The 12,440-nt window shown below is 40.0% G+C and overlaps 1 protein-coding gene across 1 annotated transcript in view; it reads left to right on the top strand.

Moving 5' to 3' along the window:
• The window catches only part of lig1 (ligase I, DNA, ATP-dependent), a 62,876-nt gene that overhangs the window by 13,129 nt on the left and 37,307 nt on the right, over positions 1–12,440 (top strand). The window contains exons 8-17 of the mRNA XM_024279094.2: positions 2,770–2,856; positions 3,389–3,445; positions 4,061–4,119; positions 4,449–4,562; positions 4,685–4,851; positions 5,160–5,236; positions 5,352–5,443; positions 8,930–9,029; positions 9,166–9,251; positions 11,743–11,858. Of these exons, the coding sequence (XP_024134862.1) occupies positions 2,770–2,856; positions 3,389–3,445; positions 4,061–4,119; positions 4,449–4,562; positions 4,685–4,851; positions 5,160–5,236; positions 5,352–5,443; positions 8,930–9,029; positions 9,166–9,251; positions 11,743–11,858 (955 nt within the window). The remainder of the gene's footprint in view (positions 1–2,769; positions 2,857–3,388; positions 3,446–4,060; positions 4,120–4,448; positions 4,563–4,684; positions 4,852–5,159; positions 5,237–5,351; positions 5,444–8,929; positions 9,030–9,165; positions 9,252–11,742; positions 11,859–12,440) is intronic.

The following is a 12,440-nucleotide window of genomic DNA, read 5'->3' as shown; positions in this document are numbered from 1 at the left end:
CTGGAATTATGCAGCGCAATCTTTCATGTATCTAAATAGAGCTGGGAAAAAAAGTCTGGAACAAGATCCACAAGATTTCCAACACTGACATTTTTCCAACTGCAGGTGGCAGACATCACTGGTAGACAGTAGAAAAAGAACAAGAAACCCCTCCCTGCCACCCCGGTGTGAACATGTCATGACGGTGCATTTGTCACATTCTCAAACTCCCAACACATTCCGGAGTTAACGCAGCATAACACTGAAGATTTTTTATTTGTTTGTTCTTCCAAACGCTGCCACATCTGAATTAAACTATACAATCTGAAGACATGGACAAAAAAAAGCTAAAATATGATACAAGTGTGGAAACTTTTACAAATAACCAAAACATAAATGTTTACCTTCAACAAAGACTCTCTTCAGGCATGTGTTTTTATTTTCCAGGTGACTCAAAGGTCAATCGGAAATGAACTTTAGCCATCAGTGCTGTTAAAATGTTTTCTCAGAAATGATATTTTGGTGAATTGCTGTTGAAGTCATTACCTAAATGTTGTGTACACATCACTGGCCTTGCAAAGGGCTGTTTTTACTTTATTTTTGCTGAAATTTCTGCTCTAAAAAATTACCCTTTCACCCACATCACAGTTCTTACAGCCGTAAATGGACCTGAGTTGACCTACACCAGCTCCCCACTCGCAAACACGACGTATTTCCTCAATGAAAGGAAAGAGAAAATATCCATTTACCTGGAAATCAATAAGGCCCTTTGCGCCTCTGCTGCCCCTAAAGGTGACGTGATGTTGCCTAAAGGAAACTACATTTTTGAAGACCAGCAGTATCAAACGAATGTTTCTGTTTTTTTAATTACTGCTCAGCAAGCAATTAAGGAGAAAAACAAACATTTGCAGGCAAATAAAAACTGTGAGCCTGGAAGCGGCGAGCCAGCTGCAGCGGTTTTATCTCCACCTTTGTATCGTCTTTGTCCGCCGTGCATCTCTCCGTACTATTATTATGTCTTTGATAACCAGCAGCAGATGCAGCAGCATGTAATTGCTTTGTCATTTTGAGGTCATGATGGCGATTCCAGCAACACACTATTCTTAGTTGTAGAGGAAATGCATTTTTCATCCTCCTAACTATTCTTCATCAGTGCGACAGTGGATGGGGTGACGGGCGGTGCATGCTAAAGGAAGTTCACAGCTGTAGTTTCCCTCCCCGATGCAGTCGGGATTTTTTTTTTTTTTTTTAAGGGAGAACAGCACATTCATAAGTGTGCAGTAAGAAAAGCTAAAATGTTTTCATTCTGATCGTCTTTTGATCTTTTTTAAATCGCTTCCAGAGGTCTTTTAATTAAGAAAATGTTGTTTTTAGCCAAAATCTAAAAACTCGTGTCGTTTTCTAGGACATAGTTTTTGCAAAAAAGCAGGAGTTCATTAGAAATTTGCCTCCGAGTTGTTGGCAGGACTGTTGATACAGAGCAAACTCAACCCCTCTTCCCATCACCCATCTGTTTACATGCTCATAGCCCCTCACATCCTCAACCTAACATTGCCAGTGAAATATTGGAGCTATCCAGCCGTACAGTTTTCATCCAAATTCCAGCTCTGATGAGGAAAATGAAGACGTTCATGGATCTATTTGTGAATGCATCAGAATGGAGTGGAGCCCGCCCTGAGTATTTTCTACATCACAAATGAGCTCTTTGTCAAACAGCATTTTTGTCTGCTCCTGATTCTTAAAGAAATGAATTAAGACATTCTCAAAAATGCAAATTTAATCGTAATTTTCTTTATGTTCTCCATCCAGTCCCTCCAGGAATTTGTGGTATTGTGATTGCAACTATTAACACAAATTGAAGCAAACCCAGCAAATTGTTGCAAACTTAGTGCTGGACGGTTATGGAAAAAAAATTAACATCACGATATAAATTATTTTATATCACAATAACTATATGTATCACGACATACCAAAATAAAATAAAGGAGATTATGTATTCTCTGAAAAAAAAATTGACAAAAATGTCATTACTCACTTTAGTTTGACTTTATTTTTTTCAAGTGACATGAAAATGAATCGCACAAATGAGAAACATTTTTTAAAGTGCACAACAGCTTCATGTTTCTTAGTAGGAAAGCACATTTTGCACAAAGGTTTAGCAAAAGAAATGGACAAATAAAAATGATGGAAACGATAGAAGAGAAATAGAACAAAATACACTTTTCTATCGCCCACATGATATGAAAATCAGGCATTTTAGACTGCAACAACTATAAATAACCACCGCAAAATCCTGGAGGGTCTGTCTATCATCAGACAAACGTCATAAGAACATGTTGGAAAGAAAACTGTTTTTTATAGTCTGTCTTTAAAGGGTAACCAAACCCTAAATCAACTTTTTTCTAGCCGTTAACCTCTAAATGGGGCTTTAAATGTTCTGTCTGTTGGCCATTGACAAATCTTTTGACAAATTAAAATAAACTTGTTTAATTCTTGAAAATATAGTCAAAAACGGCCTGTGTGCTGCCCCCTACAGGTGAAATCGAGGTGAATTTTGTGATGGGTCAAACCATGTAAGTCTGTCATGACCTGCAGCTGCAGTAATAATAACAGTCCTGCCCCCAAGCCCCCCCCCCCGACTGGATTTTCAAATTTTTGCTGTGGGTGGAGTCAGCCTCCAACTTCCTTGTTTGGTTACACTTTAAATATGTAGATCTCTGTTGTGGAGAAAAATGTTGAAATTGTGGTTGATTTGTTGTTTTTTCCCCATTTGTTCCCTCATCTTTCCAGTGATTCCACCCCGTCACAAACTGAATATGACCCTTCCAGGCCAAACTACCATCCTGTGGACCATGCCTGCTGGAAGCACAGCCAGACGTCAGTGCCTCTTCTCATCCACTAAATACAATTGCACATTTTGTAGAAATCCTGAAGACATTCAATGACTTAATTACAAAGGTTTAGATTTTTTTAAATGCATTTTTCTTTAAATTTAGCTTAATTCCCTCTAATCTTTTGGATGCCAGACTTCAGAGTGATAAAATGGCATGTATTGTTAAAGAACATTTCCTATTTACTTCTATTTTCCATCTTATTCCTGTAAGCCAAAAGGCTAAAAAAATCTACTTTTCTTCATGTTTCTTAAAACAAATCCATGAAAATAAATGTATTTGCATTTTGAATGTGTAAAAAACACATTGAGTGGATGAGACTGTAGCCATAGCACCGTATCTTTCCGCTTTTTCGCCCCTATTTTAAGTCCACTTTAAGAAGCCCCAAATCAAAGCTTCTCCTCCTGTTGCTTTAATTACCGCTTGCTCCGAACAGTTGACTCAGCTCCTTGCTGTGAATGTAAAAATGTGTCGCTGTAGATGCTCGGTCTGCTAAACGCACACTCATCCCTCTCCAGAGTGCCGTACTTGGCAGTGGCTCGCACCTTTGAGAAAATTGAAGAGGACTCTGGCAGGTAAGAGCTCCATATGGAAGAAATGCTTGAGAAGTCATTTGGGATGAAGTGATTGCAGCTCAAAGGATGAGCACACACCAAAGCACTGCCACCGGAAAGAAAAAAAAAATTGGGCTTCCTGCTGGGAGTTTGTGGAATATAATTAGAGGAAGTGAAAGGTATAAAATTGGATTCATTTTCTGATTAAGACAGAAAAAGTGAGAATTATGGGATGTTAAGAAAACTTTTTAAACACTTTTATTTTGCTTTTGTTCCTCTTGAGATAAATGATTCAAACCAATAAGTTACTCACTTTTTTTTTTTATTAAAGCAAGTTGCAAAAGATTTATAGGCGGTGTCTGCAGCCGCCAAATTGATAACATCTTTACCAACTTCAAAAAAAAAAAAAAAATCTGTGGGGGTTTGCATGACAAATGCTCCAGCAGTGACTTGCTGTTATCTAGAACAGATGTGCAGCATTTCTCAAACAACCTATTCATCTGTCTTTCAAGGTCTCGTTAATGATTAAAACCTCCAGACAAATCTCATTTCCTCTCTGCCAGTTTTTACTGGATGGCCTAGAAAGGGCGTTTGGCGGTCCTCCCCGTCTCAGACTAACCCTTTGTCATTTTGCAGGCTGAGGAACATCGAGACGCTGTCGAATCTGTTTCGCTCCGTGCTGCTGCTCTCTCCAGGTAAATGCTGTTTTATCTCCCATAATGCATGCTGATGCAGGCAGCTGGCTGCCAGCCATTCTATCAGGGAGATGATGAATCCAGGTTGCACATGAAAGTGGGAGGACTGTTGTGTGTGTGTGCGAGCGCGGTCCTGTGGGATCCGCTGATGTTTATGCTGATGTGATTGTGTTCAGGAATGCCCGTGTCTTTGGGTGTGCAACAGCATCTGTGCGTGTCTGGGTTGTTTTTTTTTGTGCTCAAGCGTCGTTTGTGTGGCTGATTGTGGTTCTTTTCTCATCTTTTCTTGTTGCTTCAGACTTTTGTCTCGTGTGTTGTTTCTCTCCCAGACGACCTGTTGTGCTGCGTGTACCTGTGCTTGAACCAGCTGGGCCCAGCCTACCTGGGGATGGAGCTGGGCGTTGGGGAGACGGTGCTGATGAAAGCGGTCGCCCAAGCAACCGGTGAGGAGCCCACCTGCGTTGGCGCTCTGCTCCCAAACTTGTGGCGGCGGGGGGGTCTCCAGCCATGCTGCAGCCTGCTCATTAACCAAAGAGGTTATTTAAAGCCCAGTTCTGCTTTCCAGGACGCCAGTTGGACAAAATCAAAGCAGAGGCCCAGGAGAAAGGAGATTTGGGCCTTGTGGCTGAAAGTTCCCGTAGCAACCAGCGGATGATGTTCCGGCCTGCCAACCTGACAGTGGGGAGCGTTTTCAAGAAACTGAAGGAAATTGCGAGCATGAGTGGAAACTCGGTGAGCCAAAAAATGACCTTTTAAATGAGGAAGTACTCAGAAAAATGCAGCTTTTACCACTCTTGTATATTGAAGTCAGAAAACAGGTGGATTAAGGAGATAAAATTATTCATTTATTTCACTAGAAGTTCATTTTTAGCCTTTGAATGGATCGTCATCTAACGTCAGTCTCCCAATTAGTTTCTTTTTCCATTTTCTTTGTGACTGTGTCCGTTCTCTCTGTTTGTACTTGCTGGTAACCTCCGTCTCTCTGCGTTCTTTCTCCTTCTGCTCTCTTGTGAATCTCAATTTCTCTCTGCCCGCCTCAGGCCATGAATAAGAAAATCGACATCATCAAAGGCCTCTTTGTGGCGTGCCGCTTTTCAGAGGCCCGCTACATCGTCAGGTAAAAATGGGGTTCTCGCTCAGCCGCCGGTGTGACGGCGTTTGCAGATGCAGAGACATCTCTGCAGCAGATGCAGGTGGGCGGGCACACTGACTCTCTCTGTTTGGACGGACAGGTCTCTGGCCGGGAAGCTGAGGATCGGCCTCGCCGAGCAGAGCGTGCTCTCTGCTCTGAGCCAAGCGGTCTGCTTGACCCCACCTGGACAAGGTAACCACCTCCTGCACTCTGCTCTCTTCTTCACTGCTTTTGGCATCAGTCTTTTTAAGTCTTCCTAAGTGATAAAATAGAGGGAGGACTCTTTTTTTAATTATTATTTATAATTTTAGAATAATAGTATGTATATTTATGTATTTTAAAACATTCTGATAGACTTATTTAGGATTGGAAACAGTAACTGATTATGTTGAAACCAGCCATCCAGCATTATTTTTCTTTTTGTATACGTTTGGACGTAGTGAGTTCAGGACTTTCATAGCTGATGTTTCCTGACACTTTAAAGACACACTTCAATGAAAACGGTGTTTTGGTGTTTATAACATGCTCTTGTGGCATTTTTCTCATGATGGACAAACACTACCATCAAAAGTTTGGATATTTCCTGTTTTTGAGAGTTTTTTTTCCAATGAAGATAACTTTACACCAGTCAGAAATATACATTAAAGCATAATTAAGAGGGTAAATTGTTTTAAAAATGACTGTTCTAGCTGCAGTTGTGTGGTTTTTAGTGCAGTATCTCAAAAGGTAACTAGAAGTCCATTTGCAGCACTCCAGTGTTGTAATGATACAATGACTTATAGTGTCAGAAGGCTAACAGACCATTAGAAAACCTTAATGCAGTCATGTTAGCACAGCTGAAGACTGAACAGTAGTGTATGCTTGTTTATTTTTGTATAAATCTTCCAAGATTTTGTCATCAATGGATTCATGAAACTGTTCATAAAATGTTCATATTTATCTTTTTTTTTTTTACTTTGGCAAATGGTGACATAAAGTTTAGCAAAATCAAAATAAAACAAAACATAATAGGCATATGTCATAATTATGGTACATTGAAATCCAGGATTGTCTTGCTCTATATAGTAGGGGTCTTTACTGGCAAAAGCCTGGAGATGTTATAAGTATTCTGATACGTGTATCACGGTACGATATGGATCACAATATATCCCTAAACTGTACCAGAACAATTTTTTACTTTCTTTAAGACTATGACTAAGAAAAAAAATGAATGTTAATGTCTTTCATTGGAATAAAATGGTAAAATTATTTTTACTTAATGATCACAACATTAAGCACTGCAGCTGTATACTGATTCTGGCACAGAGTTTGGGTTCAGTACCCATCCCAAGTAAAAACTAAGTAGCGCATGTCTCTAACAACAAAAGGATAAATTCGATTAATCGATTTGAATTGATTTAAGCTTTATAGATCAATAATCGATTCATAAATATATAGATCAATTTAGCACATAAAGCTAAAGTCTGCTAGCTTGATGCTAACGTTTAATGGAATTGCCCATTGGGCAGCTAATGCTAACGCTCGGTCAACCGAAGCATCGTTACTGACTAAATGAACATCTTTATAAACTCACAGACATACATTTTCTGAACTCTTTAAGGAAATATTTTTTTCAAGGAACCATTTGTGATCTAAAGCACTGTTTTTTGGTCATAATTTATTTTTTTTCTGGAATAAGGTGTATTGCTATAGTGCGATCGCCACCTAGTGGTCAAACTGAACCGTCTTCCAGGAGAATCAGAACAATGTTTCCAATGTTAATGATCTGAACATGTTAGTTAGAACTTCTCCTTTAGAGAATCCATGTAACACTGGATGATATTAACAATCTCATTATTTCACTGATACATTTACAGTATGTGAACTGGATTGGATTAATCTAAATATATTCAAAACATAGTAGATTATTAATTTATTTCTAAACAAATGTGTGAAAATGCGTAAACTCAAAATTGAATTGAATTGAAGAATCGAAAAAAATTGGAATTGAATTGATCCAGGCTTTTATGAATCCAATCGAATCATTTCTGGAAATTATAATCGATACTTAGCCTTAACAAAAACCACAGAGCTGACTAAAATTTTAACTCGAGCTGGTTATTGCGAGATCTTGTTGTTGTTTTGTTTGTGATGTAGAGCTGCTTAAAGAGGCTCAGTGTGCCGTTCTGTCAACAAACTGTCAGAAGTTTTGGTGGAAAACAAAGTAAGATTCTGAAGGAGGCTCATAAATAATTAATTTAATACTGCCTTGTCAGTATTTTATATCGATAAAAGTATCATCAAATAAAATATTTTTTTTTTCCTACACCCCTACTAAATAATTTTTATTAGGGCAGGGATGGGCAAACTTTCTTACTCGTGGGCCACAAAGGGTTCTACATTTTGATGGAAGTGCCGGACCAAGAGCAGATTTGGTGTGTTTTGGTGGTTCACCTTGTAAAAGAAAGAAATGGGAGGGGATCTGGACATGTCAAAGCCAAAACGTGCCTCAAAATTGATTCAATGTTACTTTAAAATAGAACATTCTGGAGTTTTTATTTCAAAACTGTGGTTTTTGTTCTAATTTTAGTTCAATTTTCACCAAAGAGTTGATGTTTATTCCAGTTTGGCAGGCCAGATCAATAGTTTAACAGGCTGCGTATGGGCCCCGGGCCGTAGTGTGCCCACCTTTGGGTTAGGAAAAAGTAAGATATTATTTTGACACAGCCATAGACTGATCTATCAAATGAAGCTTTCTCTGTTTAATTTTGAGTCCAGAAGCTCTGATGTTGTTTAGAGAAACATTTCCTCCATCTTGTCTCAGTTTTTTTACATCTTCACATTGGACTAAATCTTTTGTAGAAGGCGGTCTCCTCACCATCACTGGTTCCACTTCTTTAAACTTTCTTGATAAAACCACAGAAGTCAGGAGCATCTTGGTGTTTTATTTAGAAATGACTTGTTAATTCAGCGATAAAATATTCCCTGCACTGGTGACAACAGCTCAACATCCCATTTGCATCCTGGAGAGTGTTGGCGCTCACCGTTGAAGGGGAAAAACAGCAGCCCTGCGTGTGAATCTGATTTCACGTTCTTTTTCCCAACAAACGTGTTGCTTAATTTATTAGTTGCCAGCGAGCATTTCCACAGCCTTACCTCATTGCACCAGCTCTCAGAGCCGGCCGAACCCGACGCCACAGACAGCAGTCTTATTGATTCAAACCTGTTGCCTGGTAACCGCTTAAGCGGTGCCGAACCAGGAGTTAATTATACCGGGAATAAGTGGGTAAATATAATTTGATGCGGGGGTCAGGTCAAAGCGAGAAGAGTCCAGATTTTTTTGAAACATACCTGAAGGGAAATAAATAAATAATATCCCAATCTGTCTGCTGTAGTAGTTAAAGATCAATTCAGCCAGATGGAGCCTTGTCATGTCTCATACATTTTTAATCATAGTGAGATCTGAACTTCTGGCTGTCATTGAATTCATGTGACCTTCCAGAACTCCTGACACTGAGGCAAACCCGTTTCTGTTTTGATATGAAAGCCATGCAGGACTCAGATATTTTTGTCAAAACTACTAAATATTCCTCCTTCAGGGGGTGTTGCGTTGTCATCGGACTGTCTTTTGTTGCATTTTAATGTTCAGTGTGACTAAAAAATGTTTTAAAAAAAGCTCTGTTCTCCTGTTCTTCATAGATTTCCCTCCTGCTGTGATCGATGCGAGTAAGGGGATGAGCGCTGAGAGCAGGCGAGCCTGGATCGAAGAGAAGAGTCTCCTTCTCAAGCAGACGTACTGGTAACTGAGGCTTAAACGGGACCCCCCCTCCGTCCACCGTGCAGTCCTTTCTCAGCCCTCCACCCCTCCTGCTTATTTGCTGTTTGGAAGCTATTGATTTGATTACCCCCCCCCCCCTCCTCTCCTTTGCGTGCAGCGAGATGCCCAATTATGACATCATCATCCCCGTTCTGCTAAAGGAGGGCATTGACCAGCTCCCCAACCACTGCAAGCTGACTCCAGGTGAGCAGCCAATCCCCACGCGCCGAGGTTCTGGTGACGTGGGCGTTTATCGATCCGTTCAATTGAGATGAGTTGGCTTTTTCAAAAGAGTCATTTATCACCAAAAGATAACACTAAACTAGAATCAGGCAGCAATTACGCAGTTGTCAGGGTGAGATAAGGAACATTATCAAAGTTTAAACTCGCTTGGCCATCGTTGGCCAGTAAGGCTTATCTAGTAGTCATTATCTAGTAGTCATTATCTAGTAGTCATTATCTAGTAGTCATTATCTAGTAGTCATTATCTACACAGGAACCAGTAGGGCTGTAACAAGTATCTGAAAACTCAAGATGTTTTAAATCTGATCCCAGAAATGCTATTATAAAAATTAGCGAATCGAACCACAATTCTTATTTTTTAATATAATGTTTGTTGATATGTGTATTTGTTTTTACTGGGTTTATGAAAATTAAAATTATTTGTATTAAATCACCATCATTTATACTTTGATTTAGAACAGGAGATCAGAATCAACAAAACTGATAAAAACACAAAGATTTAGAAAGAAAGAAATTGTGTTTTTTTTGTCATCCTTCTGGTAAGTAACATAAACAACCTATAAACCATAACAATCACTGTTACTTTTAATTATTTAGCAACAAATCCTGAAAATGTTCTTTACCGTTTTTCCATTCTCAACGTTCTGCAACACTTTGGCCCAATCCGAATTCTTCCCTTCTCCCTTCCCCTTCCTTTAGCCCTCCAAACGGAGAGCAAAAAGATAGTGAAAAGATAGTGTCTAATATTTCGGACGTTACTTTTGTTTGGTGACGTCATCAATAATCGCCGGTCCGCTAGCATTAGTACGGAGCTTCAAGCACTCAAATAAACATAAACAATATTGGTTTTAGAACTTTAAAAAGGTCATGCTACGACAAAAAAGTTTAATTTCAGTCTCAGTTTGTGAGTGGGAAAAAAAACACCCACACTCACTAGTTTTACTTTGAAAACAAGTAGCTTCACTGACAGTTCTGAGTGCTCGGATACTCGTTACAGCCCTGAAAACTATTCAGTGCTTTTTCTAGATTAAAAAAAGAGACTGAAGTCCAGTTTACTTAAATTTGTTCTGGGAAAAAAAAGTTTTAGATATATATAGATATATATGTTTATATGTAAAGATTTGAAATAATATAAATAATTAAAAATATTGCTATTAAAAATTTAGGAGTATTACAAAAAACAGTTTTCTCCAAAGAAGAAAGAAGTCATTTTCTAAAACGTGTCTGATGGAAACACTTGAAAACACATGAAAGAACTGTGAGTATGGTCAAGTTTTATTGAGGTGTTGCTGTTCATTTACTATCTTCTCGTCGTCTTATCTGCTTGAACTGGAGGCAGAAAAACCTCCTTTTCATTATTTGTTGTTAAATGATCCAAAACAGCAGTGATGTTTGTTTACTGCTGAAGTTAACCGGGAAGTTGACGGAAAAACTCTTGCGTGTGACAATGTTCAAACAGTGTTCCCCGCTTATTTGCTTTTCTTTGTTTATGGTTTCACGTATTTGCAGATTTTTTTTTCTGTCACGTGAATCTTCCAGTTCTTCACAAAAACTCAGACAACTCAAGACAATTGTATGAAACTTTTGCATCCAAAGGTGGTGCTGCGCTTTAGCGGCCCAAAAAAGTCCTGACATACTGAAGAATTACAAAGGATAATTATCAGTTCAGTGTTCACAGACGTCTCCATCCCTAACCCCCACGGATAAGGTGGGAATACTGTAAATACCAGTTCTCTTTGTAGTGTTTTTATGTCACGTTTCACTGATTCTAATCTGCTGTTCTAAATAAAAGTATAATTGTGTTTAGATAACATTTTAATTTTCATACCATCCATTAAACCTCTCAGGGCAGGTGTTACAGATTTACAACAGCTAATTGCTAACTACTATTTACTAATATGATCATTTTCCCCAAATATCAAATTTTTTCTATCTATCAGAAGCTTAATTTGACCCCGAGGGGGTTAAAAGACCTACACATATTTAGATGAAATGGTACAGTTTGTGGTTCGGTCCATGAATCGTCGGTCTTGCTTCATGAATGTATTCAGATTGCCACCGAAGTAGCGATCCGACCCCCTGGGGACAGTGAAAGTTTGGATTCCAGCGTTCATTTAGCACAGCTCTTCTGTTCTATCGCCCCTTCCTCTAAAGCTTTAATGAAAATGCTTTTGTGCTGCTTTCAAAGCGGTGCTCAGCAGCCCACAGAAATGTGAGTCAGAGAAGTTCCGTGTGGAATGAGGGCACAGACAGACAGACAAACAAACTTCAGCGGGGGTGTCATGTTTGGGTTTCATCCCTCAGACCCATTTCACACCCTCCAACTGATTTGAGAGTCGCTCCTCCATCACTGAGGCCAGTCTCCTCCACATTCGGGGAGCGGTGAAGCTCGCCTCACAAACGTCCACTCAAGTCCCTTTCAGTGTCGGTTTATTTCCTGTTTCTGCTCCAGGCGTCCCGCTGAGGCCCATGCTGGCTCACCCCACTAAAGGTGTTGGAGAGGTGATGAAGAAGTTTGACGAGGCGGCGTTCACCTGCGAGTACAAATACGACGGGGAGCGCGCACAGGTGTGTGTGTGTGTGTGTTTTTAGTGCATGTGCTGCTTAACACATGCCTGCTGAATTTTCTATGCCTGTGGCTCGAGGCTGTGCTTTTTCAGTACAAAGTATTGCTGTTGTGTGACTCTTGCTGTGTGTGTGGCTGTGCCCGGGCTTTTAAGATAAACAGTAGTGCTGCTGTTACCCTTGGCCTGTGGGCAGAGCGAGCGACTATTGCCACAGTGGGCCGGAGGAGGGGGAGAGGGAGAGGGGGGGGGTGAGGAGTAAGCACTGAGACGGAGAAAAAAGGCACATCAGAGGGGGAGAGGGAGAGACCAAGACACAACAGGAGACGCAGAGGATGAGGAAATTTTGAGAGCTGCAGAAAAGGCTGCGCCACAGAGAGATTGTAAAGTAAACGCCTGCAGACGTATTGTTAATTTTGGACAGTCATGCCAATAAAGTTCCTTTGAACTGAGCTGAATGAGGAAAAGGAGAAGACACTGAAAATGGAGAGGCGGTGAGCCATAAAACGCTGTCCTCCTCTGGATTCTTTCTCCCCACTGTGGACTCACTGCAGTGGACATTACCCCAAACGTCCAGCAGAGGGAC

This window comes from Oryzias melastigma, linkage group LG17 (genome assembly GCF_002922805.2).
Source record: "Oryzias melastigma strain HK-1 linkage group LG17, ASM292280v2, whole genome shotgun sequence".
In the NCBI taxonomy this organism is placed as follows: Eukaryota; Metazoa; Chordata; class Actinopteri; order Beloniformes; family Adrianichthyidae; genus Oryzias; species Oryzias melastigma.
Note: the sequence above shows the minus strand (reverse complement) of the source record. Positions and strands in the feature narration are given on the sequence as shown.